The sequence below is a fragment of the Felis catus genome, chromosome B1, assembly GCF_018350175.1.
Source record: "Felis catus isolate Fca126 chromosome B1, F.catus_Fca126_mat1.0, whole genome shotgun sequence".
NCBI classification, from domain to species: Eukaryota; Metazoa; Chordata; class Mammalia; order Carnivora; family Felidae; genus Felis; species Felis catus.
In genome coordinates this window covers 33,770,418-33,794,995 of record NC_058371.1, presented here as the reverse complement: position 1 = coordinate 33,794,995, position 24,578 = coordinate 33,770,418, and the positions used below count along the sequence as shown (strand labels likewise).

The 24,578-nt window shown below is 38.4% G+C and overlaps 1 protein-coding gene across 4 annotated transcripts in view; it reads left to right on the top strand.

The window, feature by feature from the left end:
- Positions 1–19,625, top strand: part of ADAM28 (ADAM metallopeptidase domain 28) — a 74,414-nt gene extending 54,789 nt beyond the window's left edge. The window contains exons 19-25 of one of the 4 annotated variants that reach the window (XM_045055378.1): positions 13,374–13,482; positions 14,438–14,516; positions 14,703–14,753; positions 15,191–15,256; positions 15,770–15,835; positions 17,141–17,200; positions 17,997–19,625. In XM_045055378.1, coding sequence (XP_044911313.1) covers positions 13,374–13,482; positions 14,438–14,516; positions 14,703–14,753; positions 15,191–15,256; positions 15,770–15,835; positions 17,141–17,200; positions 17,997–18,017 — 452 coding nt within the window. In that variant the 3' untranslated portion in view covers positions 18,018–19,625. Of the gene's footprint in view, positions 1–13,373; positions 13,483–14,437; positions 14,517–14,702; positions 14,754–15,190; positions 15,257–15,769; positions 15,836–17,140; positions 17,201–17,996 lie in introns of those variants that run through there. The other 3 variants (XM_006930633.5, XR_006596459.1, XR_006596460.1) reach the window with 3 other exon arrangements.
- The last annotated feature ends 4,953 nt before the right edge of the window (positions 19,626–24,578 follow it).

Genomic DNA, 24,578 nt, shown 5'->3' with positions numbered 1-24,578 from the left:
TGTTGAAGGTGGGATTAGGCTGACTCGAATTAGCTTGCATGGGTTTTCTTTGTATGTTTTTGTGCTTGTTGTACCTCCTGATACCTCTCTGGATGGGACATCTGGATGTGAGCTCTATTGGTAGATAGAGACCTCCCTCTAGGACTTCGGAGTGGTAAGCAGCCAGGGTGGGGAATCCTCACCTCCAGTCGCCATGGTGAAGAGTACTTGGCCCAGGAGAGAGCTCTTCACTGTATTTACTTCCCGAGAGAGTTGCTTTTCCTCCACGCTCTTTCCTCGATCCTCCCTTTTCTGTCTCATCTACTGTGGGCATCTGCAGTTAGCCTCCATTCTGTTCCTCAGGCTTTTGAATCCCCCATTGCTTCTAGAGAGCAGTTCTTGAGTCTTTGCCCAGAGGCATAGCCCACTATTATTCTGCATACACAAGGGATGGGGGTGCAGGTGGGGATGGGCCTGACCAAACCATCTGTCCCAAGTTCAGATTCTCTGTTGGCTTCCCAAGAAAAAAATGGCATCTACTTCTGACGCTTGGGCTATTTTAAAAAACAATTGTTGGTTCTGGGGTGCCTGGGTGCCTCAGTTGGTTAAGTGTCTGACTGTGGCTCAGGTCATGATCTCATGGTTCATGGGTTCAAGCCCCGCATCGGGCTCTGTGCTGAACGCTTGCTCAGAGCCTGGAGCCTGCTTCAGATTCTGTGTCTCCTTTTCTCTCTGCCTGTCTACCACTTGTGCCCTGTCTCACTCTGTCTTTCAAAATTAAATAAATGTAAAGTTAAAAAAAAAATTAAAAACAATTACTGGTTCTTTGCCAGACTTCTCAAGAAAGAATAGCATTTACTTCTGATGCTTAATTATATATATGCTTTAATATATATATATATATATATATATATATATATATATATATATATATAATTCTGATGCTTCTGAGCTATAATTTACTTTGTTTCTGTCCACCTAAATCCCCTAAAAATCCTTTTAAACTATGACTTCCCTCATGTTGAACTTTGTTTCAAGTGATTTGGCTAAATCACTTCCATTAGTAATTTCTTCTTTCTTTTTACATGAAACTTAACATTTTTAAGGATTTAACTCTGTTGCTAAGTAGAAAACATGAATAGCGGATAGGATTGGATTAGATTTTTTTAACTCACAGTTTTAACTTCATGACTCTTGAGAAGTAGATACTGATATTCAAAGTTCAAAACCTGAGGCTACCCTTATTTTGTTTGTTGGTGTCGTTAAATAACCCCTTAACAATAATGTTTCTTTTCTCTTAAATGTTTTTAGAATTGCTACTTAATGAAAACCAGTCATCATGTTATGCCTGGGTAATGTTTTCTTTTTATTATTTCGATTGTTTGACAGTGAGGTCTTTCAAAGTGAGGATTTGATTCTTCAGTTCCAGGAATGTGTCTATTATTACAGATTTTAAAATGGATTCTGTTCCACTTCTTTGGTTTCTAATTCAGAAATATAAATTATTTGTATCAAGTATCTTGACTAGGTGGCCTTATCATCTTTTTTTTTTTTTGGCATTGTCTATTGCCTGTTATTTTTGGGAAAGTCTTTCAAAATTATTTTCTGTAAAATACAGTGGATTTTTGGCAATGTTAAGACTCCTATTTATTAGTTATAATGACATTTTATTATATATTTTTTTAGTTGTAGTGACATTTTAAAATATTCAGTGACATTTTTGAGTTTCCTTAAAGCACTTTTTTTTAAAAATCTTTATTTTTGAGAGAGAAAGAGAAAGAGAGCACAGCAGAGGAGGAACAGAGAGAGAGGGAGACACAGAATCCAAAGCAGGCTCCGGGCACTGAGCTGTCAGCACAGAGCCCAACATGGGGCTCAAACTCACGAACCGTGAGATCATGACCTGAGCCTTAGTCAGATGTTGAACAGACTGAGCCACCCAGGCACCCCTCCTTAAACCACTTTCATATCATTCTATTATCTTCTCATTTCATGTCTTCTTTTTTTATAATCTGTTGTCATTTTGTTCAGAAGACCAAGCAGATGCCACCCTAAATTTACTTTGACTCTTTATAGCTTTTATTTCTGAAAGCATAGATTCTATATGTATTCTACCTCTGCATATTATTTTAAACCTAATCTTTTTTTATATTTTTATGCTTTTTTCCCCTCAATTGCATACCATCCAATAAAGGAGAATAAACTCCAACACACATTGTTAAAGTATTTCTTGAAAACTTTAAATCCAAGGACTGGTGATGCAAAGATACATTATACTACATCAAATTTATATCTTAAGGGAATCAAGGAGGCAGCTGGAGTGGTTCATGATACAACTGGGGACGTTTTTCTCCGAATCACTTATGCTCCTTGTTAATCTTGTGTCAAGATTCAACTTCATCCGTTAGGTTTTCTTTTTGTTTTGTTTTTGTTTCCATTTCTGGTACTACCTCTGACCCAACCGTCAAGGAAAGCCTCCACCAGACTGGTGAAAGTCCTCTAATTCAGGAAAGTGTCCTGTCTCCAAAAGGACAGACCTCGGTGGATAGTTTTCGTGATATCCAGGCTTCACATCTCAACCTGAATGAAAAAAATTACATTTCTGTTTTTATTAAATTCTAACTAGAATTCAGAATTTTCTACGATTACAGGGTTGTAAGGCAACAAACCACCATGGTATTAGTAGTTCCCATGACTTTGTCACCCATACAAATCATATATATTTTTATATCACATTGTGGTTGCTGCATAAATCTTTATTTTTTAAAAATTTATTTAAATTGTAGTTAACATACAGTATAGTGTTGGTTTCAGGAGTAGAACCCAGTGATTCATCACTTACATATAACACCCAGGGCTCATCCCAACAAGTGCCCTCCTTAACGCCCATCACCCATCTAGCCCATCCCCCCACCACCTCCCTCCAGCAACCCTCAACTTGTGCTCTATTGTTAAGAGTCTCTTATGGTTTGCCTCCCTCTCTGTTTTTATCTTATTTTTCCCTTTCCTTCCCTTATGTTCATCTGTTGTGTTCCTTAAATTTCACATATGAGTGAAATCATATGAGATTTGTCTTTCTCTGACTGATTTATTTCGCTTAGCATAATACACTCTAGTTCCATCCGTGTTATTTCATTATTTTTTGATCACCAAGCAATATTCTGTTGTGTATATATATGCATATATATATATATATATATATACATACACACACACACATACACACACACACACACACACATATATATATATATATATATATATATATATATATATATATCACATCTTCTTTATACATTCATCAGGTGATGGACATTTTGGCTCTATCCATAATTTGTCTATAGCTGACAGTGCAGCTATAAACATCGGGATTTCCCTGATGATGAGTGATGTTGAGCATGTGTCTGTTAGCCATCTGGATGTCTTCTTTGGAGATGTGTCTGTTCATGTCTTCTGCCCATTTCTTCACTGGGTTATTTGTTTTTTTGGGTGTTGAGTTGGATAAGTTTTTTTATAGATCTTGGCTACTAATCCTTTATCCAATATGTCATTTGCAAATACCTTCTCCCATTCTGTCGGTTGCCTTTCGGTTTTGTTGATTGTTTCCTTAGCTGTGCAGAAGCTTTTTATCTTGAGGAGGTCCCAATAGTTCATTTTTGCTTTTGTTTCCCTTGCCTGCAGAGACTTGTCTAGTAAGAAGTTGCTGTGGTCAAAGAGGTTGCTGCCTACATTCTCCTGTAGGATTTTGATCCTGTCTCACATTTAGGTTTTCCATCCATTTTGAATTTATTTTTGTGTATCGTATGAGAAAGTTGGTCCAGGTTCATTCTTCTGCATGTCACTGCCCAGTTTTCCTAATACCATTTGCTGAAGAGACTGTCTTTTTTCCACTGGGTATTCTTTCCTGTTTTGTTGAAGATGAATTGGCCATGCATGTATGGGTCCGTTTCTGGGTTCTGTATTCTGTTCCATTGATTTCTGTCCATTTTTGTGCCAGTACCATACTATCTTAAGATTACAGCTTTGTAATATAGCTTGAAGTCCAGAATTTTCATGCCTCTAGCTTTGATTTTCTTTTTCAACGTTACTTTAGCTATTTGGAGTATTTTCTGGTTCCATACAAATTTTAGAATTGTTTGTTCTAACTCTATGAAAAATGCCGGTGTTATTTGGATAGGGAATGCACTGCATGTGTAGATTGTTTTGGGTAGTATAGACATTTTAGTAATATTTGGTCTTCTAACCCATAAGCATGGAATGTTTTTCCTTTTTTGTGTGCGTCTTCTTCAATTTCTTTCAGAAGCTTTCTCAAGTGTTCAGTGTACAGAGCTTTTACCTCTTTGGTTAGGTTTATTCCTAGGTATTTTATGGGTTATGGTGCAATTATAAATAGGATCGATTTCTTGATTTCTCATTCTGCTGCTTCATTATTGGTGTATAGAAATGCAACCAAATTCTGTACATTGTTTTATATTCTATGAATTTGCTGAATTGATGGATCGGTTCTAGCAGTTTTTTGGTGAAGCCTTTTGGGTTTTCCATAGTGTCATGTCATCTATGAAAAGTGAAAATTTGACTTCCTCCTTGCCGATTTGGATGCCTTTTATTTCTTTTTGTTTTCTGATTGATGAGGCTAGGACTTCCAACACTATGCTGAATAACAGTGGTGACAGTGAACATCCCTGTTGTGTTCCTGACCTTAGAGGGGAAGCTCTTGGTTTTTCCCCATTGAGGATGATATTATCTGTGAGTCTTTTGTATATGGCCTTTATGATTTTGAATTATGTTCCTTCTATCCCTACTTTCTTGAGGTTTTTTATCAAGAAAGGATGCTGTATTTTGTCAAATGCTTTTTCTGCATCCATTGAGAGGCTCATATACTTTTTATCCTTTCTTTTTACAATGTGGTATGTCACATTGGTTGATTTGTGAATACTGAACCAGACCTGCAGCCCAGGAATAAATTCCACTTGATTGTGGTGAATCATTCTTTCAATGCACTGTTGAATTCAATTTGCTAGTATCTTGTGGAGAATTTTTGCATCCAGTTTTGCCAGGAATATTGGCCTGTAATTTTCCTTTTCAGGGGTGGTCTTTGTTTAGTTTTAAAATCAAGGTAATGTTGGCTTCGTAGAATGAGGTGGGAAGCTTTCTTTCCATTTCTATTTTTGGGGGTCAGTTTGAAAAGAATAGGTATTAACTCTGCTTTAAATGTCTGGTAGAATTCCCGTAGGAAGCCATCTGGCCCAGGACCTTTGTTTGTTGAGAGATTTTTGGTAACTTATTCAATTTCTTTGCTGGTTATGTATCTTTTCAAATTTTCTATTTCTTCCTGTTTCAGTTTTGGTAGTGCATGGGTCCCTAAGAATTGGTCCATTTGTTCCAGATTGCCCAGTTTGTTGGCGTATAATTTTTCATAGTATTCTCTTAAAATTGTTTGTATTTCTGTGGTGTTGGTTCTGATCTCTCTTCTTTCATTTGTTATTTTATCTGTTTGGGTTCTCTCTCTCTCTCTCTCTCTCTCTCTCTCTGTCTCTCCCTCTCTCTCTTTTGATAAGTCTGGCTAGGGGGTTTATCAATTTTGTTTCTTCTTTCAAAAAACCAGCTCTTAGTTTCATTGATCTGTTCTGTATTTTGTCTGTTTGTTTGTTTCTGTATCATTTATTTCTGCTCTAATCTTTATTATTCCCCTTCTTCTGCTGGCTTTAGGCTTTATTTGCTTTTCTATCTCCTTTGGATGTAAAGTTAGACTGTATATTTGGGACCTTTCTTGCTTCTTGAGATAGACCTGAATTGCAACGTATTTTCTTCTTAGGATTGTCTTTGCTGCATCCCAAAGGGTTTGGACTGTCATATTTTCATTTTCATTTGCTTCCATGTATTTTTTATTTCTTCTTTAGTCTCCTGGTTAACCCATTCATTCTTTAGGAGAATATTCTTCAACCTCCATGTATTTGAGGGCTTTCCAAACTTTTTCTTGTGGTTGATTTCAAGTTTCATAGCGTTGTGATCTGAAAATATGCATGGTATGATCTCGCTCTTTTTGTAACTGTTGAGGGCTGATGGCTACATGAATCTTTAAGTATCACATATATGTATCTCTGGTTTGAAATTATGGTGGTTATTAATCTACCATTAGATCTTATAATTTAGGGCTTAAAAAGAAGAGGGGCGCCTGGGTGGCGCAGTCGGTTAAGCGTCCGACTTCAGCCAGGTCACGATCTCGCGGTCCGTGAGTTCGAGCCCCGCGTCAGGCTCTGGGCTGATGGCTCAGAGCCTGGAGCCTGTTTCCGATTCTGTGTCTCCCTCTCTCTCTGCCCCTCCCCTGTTCATGCTCTGTCTCTCTCCGTCCCAAAAATAAATAAACGTTGAAAAAAAAAATTAAAAAAAAAAAAAAAAGAAGCAAATATTTAACTATATCACAGATTGTTTTATAATATTTTGACAAGTGTATTCCAACATCATTGGCTTCCTTTTTAGTGCTATACATTTTATTAATGAATTTAAAAACATTCAGGGAGGGGCGCCTGGGTGGCTCAGTCGGTTGAGCATCCGACTTCGGCTCAGGTCATGATCTCACGGTCCATGAGTTCGAGCCCTGCATTGGGCTCTGTGCTGACAGCTCAGAGCCCGGAGTCTGTTTCAGATTCTGTGTCTCCCTCTCTCTCTGCCCCTCCCCCGTTCATGCTCTGTGTCTCTCTGTCTCAAAAATAAATAAACGTTAAAAAAATTTTTTTTAATAAAAAAAACATTCAGGGAAAGGGCTTACAGGTTTTATCAGATTTCCAAAATGATCTATGGCACATAAAAGTTTAAGATCCCTGCTCTATAGTATGGCCATATATAACCATGGGCTTTCAAGCTTACTTAATTAAAGCCATTTTTCAGTAAAATTTATACAGAAAACATATAAATAGATACATTCCATATATTATTTATATACATTTATACTATAACATATATATATATGTAATATAAATTATAAAATGAGTATTCATACAATGCAATCTGGGCAAAGGAACAGAGCATTGCCAGCAGTCCAGACATCTCCTCCCTTGGCCCCATACCTGTCCTAATGTCCTCTCTCCTTCTGAAGGTTAACCCTTTCCTCTATACCATGTTTTCAAAATCATCCATGCTCTTACATGTATCTGAAATTAGTTTATTTTTGCTATTGTGCATAATATCACAATTTTGTCATGTATTGGTGTAATTATATATATATATATGTATATGTATATGACAATTTCCTTTCTTACTGCTTTTACGGATACTTCAAAGCTATGTTGAAAAAAATTTCCATAAATGTTATCGTTCAAGTCCCGTTTTTTAAATGCTTATTTATTTTTGAGAGAGGATAAGTCGGGGAGGGGCAGAGAGAGAGAGAGAGAGAGACAGAGAATCACAAGCAGCCTCTGCGTTATCAGCACAGAGCCCATGTGGAGCTCGAATTCATGAACCTTGAGATGATGACTGGAGCCGAAATCCAAGGTCGGAGGCTTAACTGGCTGCGCCACCCAGGCACCCCACATTCAAATCTATTTATCTTAACTATTTCATACCAAATTGTTTCCGGGGTGGTTGTACAAATTAACACTCCCAGCAGCAGTGAGTATAAGTCCCTATTGTTCTATGCCCTTTAAGCCATTTGCCATTGGCAGATAGCAAATTTTAGCCCCTTTGGCTAAGGTTTTGTGACGGCATGTTGGGTTTTCAATTTTGCTTTCTGTAACTACTACCACTCTGAATAATAAAAGAACATTTCCTTATCTTTTGGCCATTTGGATTATATTTTCTGTGAAGAATTTGTTTAAGCCTTTTTGTATTTCTAGTGAGTTGTCTCTCCCCACCTTTTTATTCACTTGTATATGTTTTAATATTATATTTTTCATATAAACTATTTTCAGTTATATATGTTAAAAGTAACTTCCCTCCTTCTGAGTTTTCTTATGCTTTTTGCGGTGTTATGTGATCATCAGAAGTTTTTAATGCAGTATAGTCAATTTTTTCATCATTTCCTTATTGTTAGTTTTGTTTTGTGTGTGTGTGTGTGTGTGTGTGTGTGTGTGTCCTTTTTAAAGGAAATTTTCCCTACTCTGAAATTGTGAATATATATCTGTGTATTGTCTTCTAAAAAGCATTATTTTATTCTCTTTTCAAATTTAAGTCTCTATCTGAAATTGTTTTGTGTATGATGCAAATGTTTAATTTCATTTTTGTCCCAGATGGATGCCCGATTGTCACATCATCATTCATATGATCATCCTTCCCTAAGGCTCCACAGTGACACTTACCTAATAAAGCAAGTGTTCATATATGTGTCTTTCTGGGATATCTGTTCTTTTCTGGTGGTCCTATTTATCTGTGTACTAGTATGGCACTCTTTTACCACCAGGTCTTTGAAATAATTTTGATCTAGGTGGTCCTTTAACTCTGTTCTTTATGAATGATTTGGTTAGTAGTTTTTTGTACTTTCACATATATTCTGAAGTTACACACACAATTCCTGTTGGGATTTTCATTTAACATAGACCACATCTGTGGTCTCTATGGGAACAATGAGCACATATAAGCTGTTGAATTCCGAATCTATTGACAAAATGTCTATCCATTTATTTAGTTTTTCTTAATTTTGCCAGCTAATACTTGATAGCTTCACCACAACAATTTTGCATATATTTTATTAGGTTTGTTTCTAGGAATTTAAGTTTTACTGTATATATTTTTTTCAATATATGAAATTTATTGACAAATTGGTTTCCATACAACACCCAGTGCTCATCCCAAAAGGTGCCCTCCTCAATACCCATCACCCACCCTCCCCTCCCTCCCACCCCCCATCAACTCTCAGTTTGTTCTCAGTTTTTAACATTTACTGTATATTTTAAATGGGCTCTTTTGAAAAATATTTTTCAGCTATTACTAGAATATAGAAATTCAACTAATTTTTGTATATTCATTTTTGTGCCAAGCACCTATACTACCTCTCTTAATAATTCTAGTAATTTATCTGTAAATTTTAGCAGATTTCCTACATAATCATATTATTTCAGAAAATGACAGCTTTGTTCGTATCTCTCTAATCTTTACAATTTTAATTTCTTGTATTTGTTTTCCTTCACTGAATAGAGCCTCCTGTACAATGCAGAATAGAAATAGTGATAAAAAGTTTCTTTGTTTTTCTTCCGATCTCAAAGACTTGCCGTATTTTGCCCGGTATCTGAAGGTATTCTGTACATATTTAGATCTTCTTCAGATTAGGAAAATTCACTTCTATTCCTACTTTGCTGAGAATTAAATCAAAGACATTTTCTTTCTTTACTGGGTGAGATTTCTTACCCCTTTATTCAGCTAGTATTTCAAAGTAAATTGATTGATATGTGAACATGTATTTAACTTTGCAATCTTTGGCTAAACTCAACATAGAAACAGTATTGATGGATGATGTTTGCTATTTTATGTCCGTGAGTGATACTGTCCTGTAATTTCTTTATACTGTACTTGCTCAGTGTGGGTGTTGTTACGTTATGTTATGCATAGAAAATGAATTAGAAAATATTCATTTTTTATATTCTCTGGAAGACCTTGTGTAAGAGTAGAAGAGCCTATTTCTTTAGTAGTTATAAAACCCTTCAGGTTTTTAATTTCTTCATATATAAATTTTGTTATATTATGGTTTCCTACACAGTTTTTCTGCTTTATCTAAATTTAATTTGGCCATCACATTTACTTTTTTTAAGTTTATTTATTTATTTTGAGAGAGAGAGGGCATGAGCAAGTGTGAGCAGGGGAAGGGCAGAGAGAGGGGGAGAGAAAGAATCTCAAGAAGGCTCCACACTGTCAGCAAAGAGCCCAACGTGGAGTTGGACCCACGGACCATGAGATCATGACCTGAGCCAAAAGCGAGTTGGATGTTTAACTGACTGAGCCACCCAGGCTCCCCCTCACTTTTCTTTCTATCAATGTAATCTGTAGAATCGTTTTTTCTCTTTTTAAATATCGTCCAATACAAATTTTCAATTGTTATTATTTTTTTATTATTTGTTTACCTTTTTTTACATTTTGCTTGCTATTTCAATTTATACTGTAATTTATCCTATTCCAGTCCCTTTCCTTAAGTTTATTTTGTCTTAAATAAATTCTCGAAAGGGATATTTGGTTCATTAACTTTCAGCCCCCTTTTCCAATACATTTTTTGAGGTTTATAAATCCATACATTTTTCTCTAAGACCTCTCTTAGTTGTCGCCCATTTGCTAAAGGATATTTTCATTATCGTTTGATTCAAATTATATTGTGTTTTCCATTTTCTCTCTTCTTTGGCCCTTGAAATGCTTAGACATGTTTCTTAATGTGTGTGCTTATTCAGACTTTCCACGTATTGTTAAATTAATACTTAACATAATCCCATAAGGATCAGAGAAACTACCAGGGTAAGAATCTGTTGATATATGTGGAGACTTGCTTGCTGCGTGGCTCGGCATGTGCCCATACTTGTGAGTCTTCTGTCTGTGCACACAAAAATATGTATTCTACAGTTGTTCTGTGCAGCATTTTCTATGTTTGTGAGGCCACCTTTGTTCACCGTGTGTGCGTGTATCAATCCCTACTGATTTCTTGTTTGTTTGTGCTATCAGTTACTGAGCCAGGAGTCTTAGAATCCCTCACTATAACTGTGAATTTGGTTATGACTTCTTGTTCTACCAGTGCTTATATATTTTGTGACCACGCTACTATTACATAAAAGTTTAGAATTGTTATGTCTTCTCAGTGAATTGGCACTTTAATCCGCATGCAAGGCTTCTGTGTATCTCCGGTCTTCTTCTTTTACAAGTTTTTTTTTTTTAGTGTTTGCTTCTTTTTGAGAGAGAGGAGGACAGTGTGCGAGAGGGGGAGGGGCAGAGAGAAAAGGCGACAGAATCCAAAACAGGCTCCAGGCTCTGAGCTGTCAGCACAGAGCCTGAGGAGGGGCTTGAACTCACAAGCCATGAGATCATGACCTGAACTGAAGTCGGCCGCTTAGCTGACTGAGACACCCAGGAACCCCTTCAGGCTTTTTAAATTCTATAGTAAGACTAATATAGCTGTACCAAATTTCTGTTGGTCTCCTTTGCATTGGCATAACATTTTTCCGTACTTGTACTTTCATTCTTTCTGAAGCATCGTGTTTTATATATGTCTCTTGTTTTTGAAAAGTGTGGAAATATACACATTCTTAAAATTTTAGTCTTATGATATATATTTTTAAACCGGGGTACTTAGTCCATTTAAATTAAAGGTAACTACTGATATACTTGGGTGTAATCTACAATCATATTATATGATATTTATTTGTTCTCCTGTTCTACGTTCCTTTTTCTCTTCTTCCTTGCTTTCTTATGGACTTACTGAGGATTTTAATCATTCCATTTTTCTTTTTATTAATTCAGAGATTATGTATTTATTTTATATTATTTTAGTGGCCATTATGAAAATATTCATTTTATTTGGTGTTGTAAAAAATCGACATTACTTTTTAGAAAAGTTTTGGGTTTACAGCAAAATTGAGCAGAAAGTAGAAAATCCCCATATACCTTCTGCCTCGCCATCCTTCCCTGACGCAAAGCCTTCCTCACAATCAACATCCTCCACCAGAGTGGTACATTGTCACAACCGATGACACACAATTGTCACTCAAAGGCCATAGTTTAAATTCGGGTTCATGCTTGGTTTATTTACTTTTCATTCCTTCCTGCATTTCTGAACTTCCAAGACCAGGATCATTTTCCTTTCTGTCTTTCTGGGTTCCTGCCCTCTCACTAATCTTTCCAAGGTCATTTTCCCCTATTTTTTAAATTTAATTTTCTTAATGTTTGTTTATTTTTGAGAGAGAGGAAAAGCACGAGACAGGGAGGGGCAGAGAGAAAGGGAGACACAGAATCTGAAGCAGGCTCCAGGCTCTGAGCTGTCAGCCCAGAACCCAACGCGGGGCTCGAACTCACGAACTGCAAGATCATGACCTGAACCAGAGTTGGACACTTAACCAACTGAGCCAGTGAGATGCCCGTTCCCCAATTTTTTTTTCAAATATTGCATAACTTTAACAACTTTTTTTTTTTTTTTTGGAAAAATGTCTTAGTTGCTCTTAGTGGGAGAGTTAGTCTGAATTTCCCAGACCGCCATTACCAGAAACAGAAGAGTGTATTTTCTCTTCAATTATTTCCATCTTCAAATACATACCTACTTCCAATTACTATACTTCTCATCTGTCTTATACCCCAGCTTTCTCTGCAGACCTTGTCCTTTCAAATTAGGGGTGTTTGTGAAGCAGTCAATTTCCTCTTTATTTCTTCTGGTGCCATGTTAGTCTTCCGAAAATAGTTACAATTTTCATGTTAGTGCCAGTCCTTTTTTTTTTTTTTTTTTGATTCTGAATATATCTATACCATATTCAACACAAACCCTTCAGAATTTTATTTCCTTTGGCCTTTTTGTTCGGAATTGTTATGCAAGGTGGAAAATATTAGATGTGTGTCATTATCTTAAAATTCTGCTTCTGACATATTTGCCTCCTTCTGCACGTATGCGTGTTCACACTTGGGAGTTTTTCTCGCGTTTCTGCAAAATTTAATCTTATTATTGCTTTGCTGAGCTCTAATAAGAAAGCAGTAGTTGTTTGCATTGCCCCCTCTCACTTGTACCTCCTGGTCTCTGAAGCTTCTGACTATTATAAGAGAAATTAATGTCTGCGGTAGCAAAAGATTGAAGTTGCCTTCATTACTTAGATCAGGAATTAAAACAGAGGAAACACCATCTAGATCCAGGAAACGTGTTCAAATCATGCCGCAGTTCACTGGGTCACATAATCTCTTTTCTGTCCATAATCATTCTGCTCTGGAGCCAACATCAGTAAGACACTCGCTTGTGTCGCTCTCAATTCTGGTCTTCGTGTCTTCACTCCTTATTTGCTACCGACAGGAATATGATCTCAAGCCTTCCGTTTCTTTTTCTCTGATTCCAAGGCTGAGTGTGAAAAGTGTGCCACTCCTTTTCTTCCATCTCCTGACTTCGTATCTCCTCTCCTCTCCCAGCCCTACACTTTCCAGAGGTTACAGACGTCGTGCCTTCTAAGAATTCTCAGCAGCATGATGCCTGACTTCCCTCATATGCAATGTTTAGTACAATATGGATTTCCCCTTTACTTTCTCTATCTGCATAACATTACAACACTCAAGATCAAAATGCATTTTTATTTTATTGACTATTAGAGATTTTCTAGGGAATGCGTGTTTTGGACGGGGGTGGGGGGGTGGGAAACGGGAGGTGGAATTTGCGATGAGAAAAGAAATAAGGACTAGAGTGATGCATATTTGTGAATTTCTCATGCCCTCACCAGCTCTGCTTCTTTTTGTTGCAGACTTCTCCATTGTGGTCGGGGTGCTGTTCCCCGTGGCTGTCATATTTGTGGTGGTTGCTATAGTGATCTGGCACCAAAGCCCCAGACGAAAGCAGAAGAAAGCCCAGAGGTAGCCTTCTATCTTGCTTTGGGGACTTTTTGGCCTCTAATTTATTTTAAATTTAAGGAGCTGACCCAAATTTCTCAAAGTTAATTAGGGTTCCCTTCGAATACTCTGAAATGAGTCCAGATGCATTTTTTTCTTGGACCAGATGCTGGGGGTCAGTTTTACTGGGAAATCCTGCACAGTAAGACATGTCTTTTTGTGTTGATCACTGTATTTATAATTAATAAATATAATTAATAATATAATTAATAGAGTTATTCTAACTCTCATCATTAAGGATTTTACACCCATTGTAGGAATATAATGTGTAACACTTATCGGTCGCTAGCTTATGACACGTGCTGTGCTAAGTCTTTTTGCATTCATTATCTCTAATCTTCACAAGAAGGTTGTGAAGTACTAACTGTTAAAGCCATTTTATAGATGAAAAGGTATCGTATATTAATTCTTACAACACTCTTGCAAAGCCAGGCACTTTACACTTGTCCTAAAGTGGAAGCAAACGTTCAGAGAGGCTAAAAATATGTTCAAAGTTTTACAAAGTAAATCGGTGGAATCTGGATTTCCACCTAGATTGCCTCGTCTTTCAAACACGGTCTTGACACTGTAGCGTCTTTCTAGCATTTTTAAAACACCGGCTTACTCACATGTAATGGGTTTTCCTAAATATTGAGTGACTAACTCATTAATGAAATAACATAATTTTTACAACCGTTGATTCAGTGCCAGCGTTATTAGGAATTCAGGGCTCTGTAGAGAATCACAAAGAAAATTCGTGGTGGTGATTATGAATTCCAGGACAAGGAAACCTTAAGAATGTCCTAGAGAACAGAAGAAAGGCCAGTCAATGACCAAAGATGATGCAACAGGCAAAGGAAATTGGCAAACTTCTCTTGAATGTCCTCATCATGGTGAAGGAACTGCTAAGTCAATGTATACGATATGCTTTCATATACAGGCCAGCATCTACCACTGGTACCAGGCCTCGCAAACAGAAGAAGAACCCACAGACGGAGAAGGCTGTACGACCCCAAGAGGTGAACCATAGTTGGTACTGTGTTTGCCTTGGGCCCCGGTTCATGATTCTCTCATTGTCTCTTCTATCGTTCCTACTCAGCGGCGTTTTCCAAATCCAGTCCGCCGGTTAGTATATAGTAAGAATTTGGGGCTCCGTAACTACACATTCAGAAATTTCTCCTTTGCCTTTGTTTTAAATCCCAAAGAGTCTTCCCAAAATGCAGAGGCTCCTTGCTGAAGTTCACAAATGCAAAGAGGTAAAGAGAACAAGGAGGGCAGACTCCAGATCTCTCTCTCTCTCTCTCCCCCCCGCCCACACACACTGACTGTAGGTGGACCCTTTCCCTTTTGCAAATGTCCCAATAAAGACAACGATATGTATAGTTCCATGACAGCATATATAATATGTATAACCCTTAAAGCCCTGGCTGTGTCTTGCAAGTTTAGAAATTCAGGCAGAGGTTGGTTAATGGCAATGCCATTGGCCGTGATGTTTAATGGAAACTTACCTGTCTCTAACAGCTCTGGTTACAGCAGAATGCAGCAGCGGGGCCACTGTGATTTCCTGTCTGGTCTCTTGTGTCATCTCAGTTTCTGATCTCCCGTGTCTTGAGAGGACTGCTTATTTGGAAGTTGAACTTAGGAAACCGATCATTTCATTTTAAGATATTATTATTATTATTATTATTTTTAGATGACTCAGATGAAGCTCCATACACCTGATCTTCCAGTAGAGGGCACTGAGCCTCCAGCTTCTTTTGTGAGTTAGCAACCTCTCTTAAATCTCGCTTCCAATCTAATCGCAGGGAAATACTAGCAAGAGACATAACCCACGATAGCCCATTGTTTCCTTAGAAGAATGTGAAAATCTGTGCGTATATTTATATGAAAGCTAGATTTTCCTGCAAAACTTTTTGAAAATGCAAAATGTGAGAAGGTGGGCTATTCCACTACATTCCTACGTTTAACCTCTGAACCTGAATTATGGCGGTCGGAAAAGTTGGTAACTTAATAATACGAGAAGAGTAGAAATCTGCTGTATAGAGTGCCGTCTTCATGGTCTGTCTACTGGCGCTGAGCTTATTTCTCAATCGCACGTGCATACCTAAATGAAAGCACTTGAACTTACAGCTGTAGACGATTTTCATGGGCAGGATCATGAGTTCACCCTGTCTACAAATGATTGAAGCCTTTCCATTCAGCACATCTCTTTTCAAGGCCCCATCTTGGCATTATTTTTTATTTTATTTTATTTCTTTTACCTTTTCACTAGCTAATTACGAAGCCAGATTTTCCACCGCCCCCAATACCTACAACTGTGTCCACTTCCTCTTTCCTTGTAAGTATCAGGTAGTCACTAGTGACTCCTTAAATGTCATCTGGGCTGGATTTGAATGGCGTCTGTAAATCTATAGATTCTTTCTCAGGATATGTGCTCCCTAGGACAACCTGAAGTATTGTAGCACACAGGTATATCTGAGAAAGCAAGGCCTACTTACTATCTATAAATTAGTATGGGTATTAATTTTTTGTTGTTAAAAATAATTCTTTTATTTTATTTAAAAATTTGTTTTATTATATGAAATTTATTGTCAAATTAGTTTCCATGCAACACCCAGTGCTCATCCCAAAAGATGCCCTCTTCAATGCCCATCCCCTCCCCTCCCCTCCCTCCCACCCCCCATACGTTAAAAATAATTTTACTGTTACATAATCATCAAGAAATGATGACTAGTTCTGCTACAGGAGGTAAACAGTGTCCTTCAAAGGATAGTTTCTAGACGCTTACTTTGGAGAATATAAAATTTTATTATAAATTATGTTTTACTTTTTAATATGATATAGACAGAATAAGCCCTATATTAGCCACAATTGTCTGTGGAAGATAGGATATTAAAAAACAGACCAGGGGCACCTGGGTGGCTCAGTCGGTTGGGCGTCCGGCTTCGGCTCAGGTCATGATCTCGCGATTTGTGGGTTCAAGCCCCGCATCAGGCTCTGGGCTGACAGCTCAGAGCCTGGAGCCTGTTTAGGATTCTGTGTCTCCCGCTCTCTCTGCCCCTCCCCTGTTCATGCTCTGTCTCTCTCTGTCTCAAAAATAAATAAATGTTAAAAAAATAATAAAAAATAATAAAAAATAATAAAAAATAATAAAAAAATAAAAAATAAAAAACAGACCATATGTAGGCAAACCTGCAATAAAAGTCAGGCACTACGAAGTAAAAAGTAGGAGTCATTCACTTGAGTAATTACTGAGCACATTGTTTCTTCATACTTGGTACTCTGTTGTGGGTAAATGAGAAAGAACTAAATTTTTTTTTCAAAAAGTTTACATGCTTAGTGTGTAAACTAGTCATATACATATAGAGCATTTAATTCCTCGTGTATTTTTTTGCACCAAAGCAAGTCATACGAACGAGAAGAATGTGGTCAAAAGGAAAATGAATGGGGTCAGATTAATTTAAAGTAAGAAAAAGATCCATTGACTATGTGGTTAGAATTTGAACTCGACCCTGAAAGTTGGGTAGAATTTAAATGAGTGATGGGGAGGTAAGGAATGATTTAAATTAGGAAATAAATATACCGAAGATTGGAAATGCATAGCCTTTCTAACGACCTACTATTATTTTTGTCCCTAATATAGTATGCCACAAAAGTGCTTCCCTCTACTGTTTTTAAGGATAAAACAACGTCAACACCTAAGGTAAGAGATCAATAGCCAAACTGTTGTAATCTTGTCACACTCCTACTATGAAGGAGAGAAGTTCTAACCATGTCTTCCTGGAAGATGTTCGCTAAGAACAGTGTTTGTATGATTATAGGATAGGAGCTAAGATGTCTTCCTTCTTTTTTAAAAAAATTTTTAAAAGATTTTTTTTAAAAGTGTATTTATTTTTGACAGGGAGAGAGAGAGACAAAGCATGAGTGCGGGAAGGGCAGAGAGAGGGAGACAGAATATGAAGCAGGCTCCAGGCTCTGAGCTGTCAGCACAGAGCCCGACGCAGGGCTGGAACTCATGGACCGCGAGATCATGACCTGAGCCGAAGTCGGATGCCCAACCGACTGAGCCACCCAGACGCCCCTAAGATGTCTTCCTTCTAAGTTTGGTCAAACCCAAGAGGAAGATGGAAGGGTTTTATCTGGAAAGGGATGATGATCCTAATATTCGTCATTTTCTCAGAAATATATCCCAGGGAAGTGAGATAGAGGACATTTCTCATAGAATAATCATCCAGTGTCTCATAAGTTTTCTGTTGATCCCTCACCTTCTTCATATTATACTAATTAGTCAGATGGATATTTGGATCCCAGTGTGAGGTTTTTCTCACTTTCTTTCCCTACCTTCCCATGTTTCCACCCCTTCACTGTGATATATCAAATAATCTATAAAATAGGATGTGTGACTACACAGAATTTATTTTAATTTCTTAAGAGTTCAAAAGTTATATAATATCTAATTTTTTGAATAAGTTGATCATTTAAGAACTTGTCTTTTTCAGGTTTCCAACCCAAAGGTCTGAAGCCGCAACTAAGCAGGTGGTGGGTAATAATCAACTTAGAAGACTGGACAGTCTGGACGGAAGAGAAATGTACTTACTTTCCCCTTATTATTTGCTCTTGATACCCAAGGATGTTAACACTTCTTTCTTTCTTTCTTTCTTTCTTTCTTTCTTTCTTTCTTTCTTTCTTTCTTTTCTTCTTTCTTCTTTCTTCTTTCTTTCTTTTTGTTTCTGGATGGGAGAGGGTCTGGGAGTATGTTAACATTTCTTGATTCATGTTCTACTTTGAGGAGATTAAACAAAAATTTTCTAGAAGGACATACTCTTGAGAATCTTTGTATGAATTTAAGATTTCTGTTCTCCATATTCACGGGAAAGAAGATGATTCTAAACAAAGAGCTATGAATCTGACATGTCTAATTAGATGACTTTCCTAGACACCCCCCTCTTCTTACTGTTGTATTGATTACTAGTTCCTCAAATATTTTGAGTATCTTGATTTTCTCATTTAGTAAGAAGTAATTTACCCTCTCCTTAAAGCCAGCAAACAAACAAATAAAAACCCTGAGTAAATTACAGGAAACTGAGAGGGATGGAAGAACGTTGTATATTCATCATTAGATAACTAGCAACATCTTGATTGTTTTGACTATTAACCTGTCAAATTAGAACGCTGACAACAAAATCATATAAACATTCTCTGATTCATATAACATCTTTTTTCCTACACCATTTATTGCAATCCTTGTTAGCTATGTCATTTGAAGTTTACTATAAGTGAATAAAACTTTATTAGTTAATTTTTTTTTCCCAGAAATTTGTATAATTCAGTTACTGGCAAGGTTAAAGTGAACTTTGCTTTCTAAGTAGAGAAAGTTTAGTTACATAAATTCATAACGTAAACCAGAGGTTATAAACTGGTAGTTTGCAGGACATATCTGGACTACAGAGTTGTTTTATTTGGATGGGATGATTTTGGTCATAACGTATTTTAAGATGTTTTGAATGCATTGCCAATATTTAAAAATTGGGAGATCTTGCATAAACATCCAGAGTTCCAGCTTTTTAAAAGTAATCAAATGATTTGGCAGCCCTGGAATCACATTGCCCACAGCAACCATTAGTCTAGTTGACTGGTGTTGGCATAAACATTATTGGTTGCCTTCCTTGCTTTCAGAACACCAGTTTTATTCAGCTGCCCATGTTTTAGAAAAGGCACTCCAGACTCCATCTCCAGAATAAATTGCTATTACTGTAAAGCAGTCATAATAATCATATTTCCTTTACTAGTGCTTGATGTGGTAAGTGTATGACTTCGCTCTTTTTTGTTTTGTTTTGTTTTGCCGATGAGACAAGAGAAAAGATACCTTAGGAAATTTTTACAAAATATATTCTCTTGGCTGTTGGCATCTGGGTAGCCTATCCGGTATTGTTGCAACCATGTTGCGATTATGAGGGCAAGGTGGATATACTCAGTAAGATAGAGCAGAAAGGTAAAAAGAATAAAACCTGGTCTCTTGATGATGTCATTGAACTGGTAGATTAATAACTGTTGAATTTACCCTATACTTTATTGGGATTTCCTGTTGTGTGATCAATAAAATTTGCTTGCTGTTTAAGCCATTTCAAGTTGGGTTTTCTTTTCTTTTTTTCTTTTCTTTTCTTCTCTTCTCTTCTCTTCTCTTCTCTTCTTTCTCTTCTCTCTCTTCTCTTCTCTTCTCTTCTTTCTCTTCTCTTCTTTTCAAGAGACAGAGCATGTGCACGTGAGCAGGGGAGGGGCAGAGGGAGAGGGGGAGAGAGAATCTTAAGCAGTCTCCATGCCCAGTGCAGACCCCCAATGTGGGGCTTGAGCCCGTGAACCGTGAAATCATGACCTGAGCTGAAATAAAAAATTGGATGGCTTAACTAACTGAGCTGCCCAGGTGCCCCCCCCCCCCCCCCCGATTTTCTTAATTGCTGCAGAAGTCATCCTATCTAATAAAGTAGCCGCTACCATTATCGGGGCACATGCTTTCCATGTGGGCAATTAGGGCCACTTAATCTTCACCGTTTTGTTTGTTTGTTTGTTTGTTTGTTACACTTGGCCCGTTTACCAACTTCCACCATGGACCTGGTCCCATACACCTTCCTTTCCATGGGGGACTTTACCCACCAGAAATTTGTTTCCTCTCGCAGTGTTAGTTTCTATATAAGCTCATTCTGGCCTCAAAAGTGAAACTCAGTCCCCAGCAAACCCAGAATCCATCTGTCAAATCACTCCTATTATAGCACCCTTTCCTTCCATGTGGGAGTACACTAAAGAACACATTAAAAAGTATAGCTTTCTCTGTAGGGTGAAATTTCAGAAGACCTTGCCCTAACCCAGAAAGAAATCCCTATTTCCCATAAGGCCATAGTCTTACTTACGACAAGCCTATGGATCTTTCCTGTATTGTTCATTTTATTTCTTTGTTTGTTCTTCGGTTTTTGTTTTCATTCCTGTCCCTATCTCACTCTTTTTATTTTTATTTTATTTTATTTTATTTTTTTTAATTTTTTTTTAACATTTATTTATTTTTGAGACAGAGAGAGACAGAGCATGAACGGGGGAGGGGCAGAGAGAGAGGGAGACACAGAATCGGAAACAGGTTCCAGGCTCTGAGCCATCAGCCCAGAGCCCGATGCGGGGCTCGAACCCACAGACCACGAGATCGTGACCTGAGTTGAAGTCGGACACTTAACCGACTGAGCCACCCAGGCGCCCCTATCTCACTCTTTTTAATACTGATAAAATAGAAATCCTTCACTTAGGAATCTCCAACTAGCTACCGCATGACCCAAGCTAAAAATCAAACATCCGCTCTCAAGAGGAGGCATCTGACCTTCTCTGTAAATTCTGAAATGGTGGCCGTAGGTGTCTAATGCAGAGACCTCACAGCTCCTTATGAAGACAGATACCTCGAGGACAATGCTGGTAAGGTGATTCTCTTATCCTAAGACTTTGAACCCAAGCCCTGCCGAGTTTCCTACTGAGCTAAACTGTGGGACAATTTAGGCAGTTCAAAGCAAAGACTTTGATTCACGGTCCTGTTTTCCAAATTAGATCTGCCACTTAACCAACCTTAAGAGAATTCCTCGATGTGACGTTTAAAAAATTTTTAACGTTTATTTATTTTTGAGACAGAGAGAGACAGAGCATGAATGGGGGAGGGTCAGAGAGAGAGGGAGACACAGAATCAGAAGCAGGCTCCAGGTTCCGAGCCATCAGCACAGAGCCCGACGCGGGGCTCGAACTCACAGACCGCGAGATCGTGACCTGAGCCGAAGTCGGCCGCTCAACCGACTGAGCCACCCAGGCGCCCCTCGATGTGACGTTTAACCACCTCGAGTATGCTACTGAACCTGCTTGTATAATTGGTTATTTTTACTTTCTCTGCTTTAAGATGATAGATTAAACTATGGTCTTTTTCAGGTACTGTATGGCTGGTGTAGCATGTGGTTTCTCTAAATACTCCTTAGCACCTCACCAAGTTACTGCTTTTTATGAGTTTTGAAAATGTTTTTAACTTTGCATGAAATGACCAAGTTGTGTGAGGTACGGGTGACAAAGAGCGCACCTCTTAGCTGCAATCAGAAATTGTGGACAGGGTGAAACTGTATTATTACTTAAGTGAGTAATAATGCCACTTATACGGTAACGACTTGAGGGTGGCCTCTGAGCGACAGACAGCGTGGAGCTGCACGTGTCAGGCCAACAACACGGAAGGGGCTAATTCTGCCAATGAACATGGAATGAGCTCAGGAACAGCCCCCATCCCAGGTAGACCTCAGCTGCTCTCTGATGAGAAAAACAGAAGCAGAAGACTCAGCTCCGGTTTGCCCAGATTCTACAAAAATAGAATCTTTGAGAGAAGAAATCCATGTTCTTTTCAGCTGCTGTGGTTTGGGGAAAGTTTTTTGTGTTTATTTATTTATTTTGAGAGAGAGAGAGAGAGAGAGAGAGAGAGAGAGAGGCAGAGAGAGAGGAAAAGAAAGAATCCCAAGCGGGCTCCGCAATGTCAGCGCGGAGCCCGACACAGGGCTCGATCTCACGAACCGTGAGACCACGACCTGAGTTCAAATCAAGAGTCGAACACTCAATCAACTGAGCCACCTGGGTGCTCAGGTTTGGGGAAATTTGTTATTCAGCAATAGATTAACTACTGCAAAGGAGTAGAGATCAAATGTTTTGAATATTCCAGACAGGTTTAGATAGAATTAACCACTATCTTTAATAGGAATTCCATAATCTTAATTTTTTTCTCTCTATATATTCTCTTTCATTTATTCTTCTCTCTTTTTTTTTAAATTTTTTTTCAACGTTTTTTATTTATTTTTGGGACAGAGAGGGACAGAGCATGAACGGGGGAGGGGCAGAAAGAGGGGGACACAGAATCGGAAACAGGTTCCAGGCTCTGAGCCATCAGCCCAGAGCCTGATGCAGGGCTCGAACTCACGGACTGCGAGATCGTGACCTGGCTGAAGTCGGACGCTCAACTGACTGCGCCACCCAGGCGCCCCTTCTCTCTCTTTTTTTAAGAGTATCAATGATCTGGGGTGCCTGGGTGGCTCAGTCACTTAAGCCCCCAACTTCAGCTCAGGTCATGATCTCACGGTTGGTGAGTTCGAGCCCCACATTGGGCTGTGTACTGACAGCTCAGAGCCTGAAGCCTGCTTCCGATTCTGTGTCTCCCTCTCTCGCGCCCCCTCCCCTGCTTGCACTCTCTCTCTCTCTCTCTCTCTCCCTCAAATAATAAACATTAAATTTTTTTTTTAATTTTTTTTCCAACATTTATTTATTTTTGGGACAGAGAGAGAGAGAGAGCATGAACGGGGGAGGGGCAGAGAGAGAGGGAGACACAGAATCGGAAGCAGGCTCCAGGCTCTGAGCCATCAGCCCAGAGCCCGACGCGGGGCTCGAACTCACGGACCGCGAGATCGTGACCTGGCTGAAGTCGGACGCTTAACCGACTGCGCCACCCAGGCGCCCCTAAATTTTTTTTTTAATAAAAAGTATTGGTGATCTGCTTGAGATCTCTGCTATCCAGTCTTCTCATATATCATGTTCTCTCTCAGATTTGTTTGCCTGTTTCCTTGGCATTTTTGAAGAATTCCTTAAGTTGATCTTTCGAATTTCCGGTTTTATGTTTTATACTGTCCGTGCTCCTTTTTACTAATTTTACGGCATTTTATCGTTGTTTCTCAAATTTGCTCCACAACAGTCTCTTCTTTCTCATCTTATGTTAGTCGTGTAAAAGCCTGCTAATGACCTAGTTTTGCCTTTGGTTTCCAGAATCTTACTTTTAAAATTCAGTTGACAAAGCAACTTCTGTTTAGACCTTGTTGGTGCTTCTCAAAGTATTTTTCAAGAGTGTGTCCTTCTTCAGGCGCTTGAGTACTATGCTGCCGGGATGCCAGACACACGATTGTTTTCACAGATGTGGCACTGCCACTTTCCAGTTGGCTCCCCTTCATGTCCCGAAAGTTCTGTCCTGACCTGTAATATTCTCGCAGTTTATATCTTTGTCAAAAGAATCAATCGCTTCAGCTAAAGAACTTCAGTACGCTAACATCCTGAGTGTAATCTGCAAATAAGTTGGGCCATGAGTGAATCTTCCATGTTCTCCTCGGCCCAGATTCTCTTTGCTTTTTAGCTAAAACCACCTACTAGGGCCAGACCAGGAGTGGCTGACCTTGTCGGTGATACTGAAACCTACCTCATCAGGCTTTCCTGCCTCATTAGGGGAATGCCTCCATCGACAAAATCTGCAACCATCTTGGCGTATCTGCTCTTGAATTTGCCCAGTTTTTTCTGTTGCTTCCAGAAAAAGACCTTCCCTTGCCAATGACAACTTTAGACATTGCTTAGCAACTAGCCCCGGGCAGTCTGCTATGCTGACATCACTAATACAATATCACTATTATTATCACGCTAAGTCAGGAAAATTGTTATAGAAGCTAAATCCTTAGGCAGAAGGAAATTTTGGTATGTAATTTACATGAAGGCATCTCCTTGTTGATATTTAACTCTTCTCTCTCTCACACCTCGTGTTGAAGTCCAAACTCTTTTTTTTAAATCCATTTAAAAAAAATTATTGTGGTGAGAATGCTTGACATGAAATGTACCCTCTAACAGATTTTTAAGTGTACAATAAATACAACATTATTATCTATAAGCACAATGTTGTGCAGCAAATCTCTAGAGCTTCTTTTTCTTACACAATTGAAATTGTATGTCCGTCGATTAGCTGCTTTGCTTCTATGAGTTTGCATGTATTAGATACTTCATGTAAATCAATTCAGGTAATATTTATCCTGCTGTGACTGGCTGATTTCATTTAGCATAATGTCTTTCAGGTTCACCCACGTTGTTGCATATATCAGCATTTTCTCTCTTCTTTAAGGTTGAATAGTACTCCATTATACGTATACGTCACATTTTGAAAAACCCATTCATCCACTGATGGACGTTTACATTATTTCTACATTTTTGGTATTGTACAGAGTGCTGCAATGTACATGCGGATTACAGATAATTCTTCCGGATTCTGATTTCGATTATTT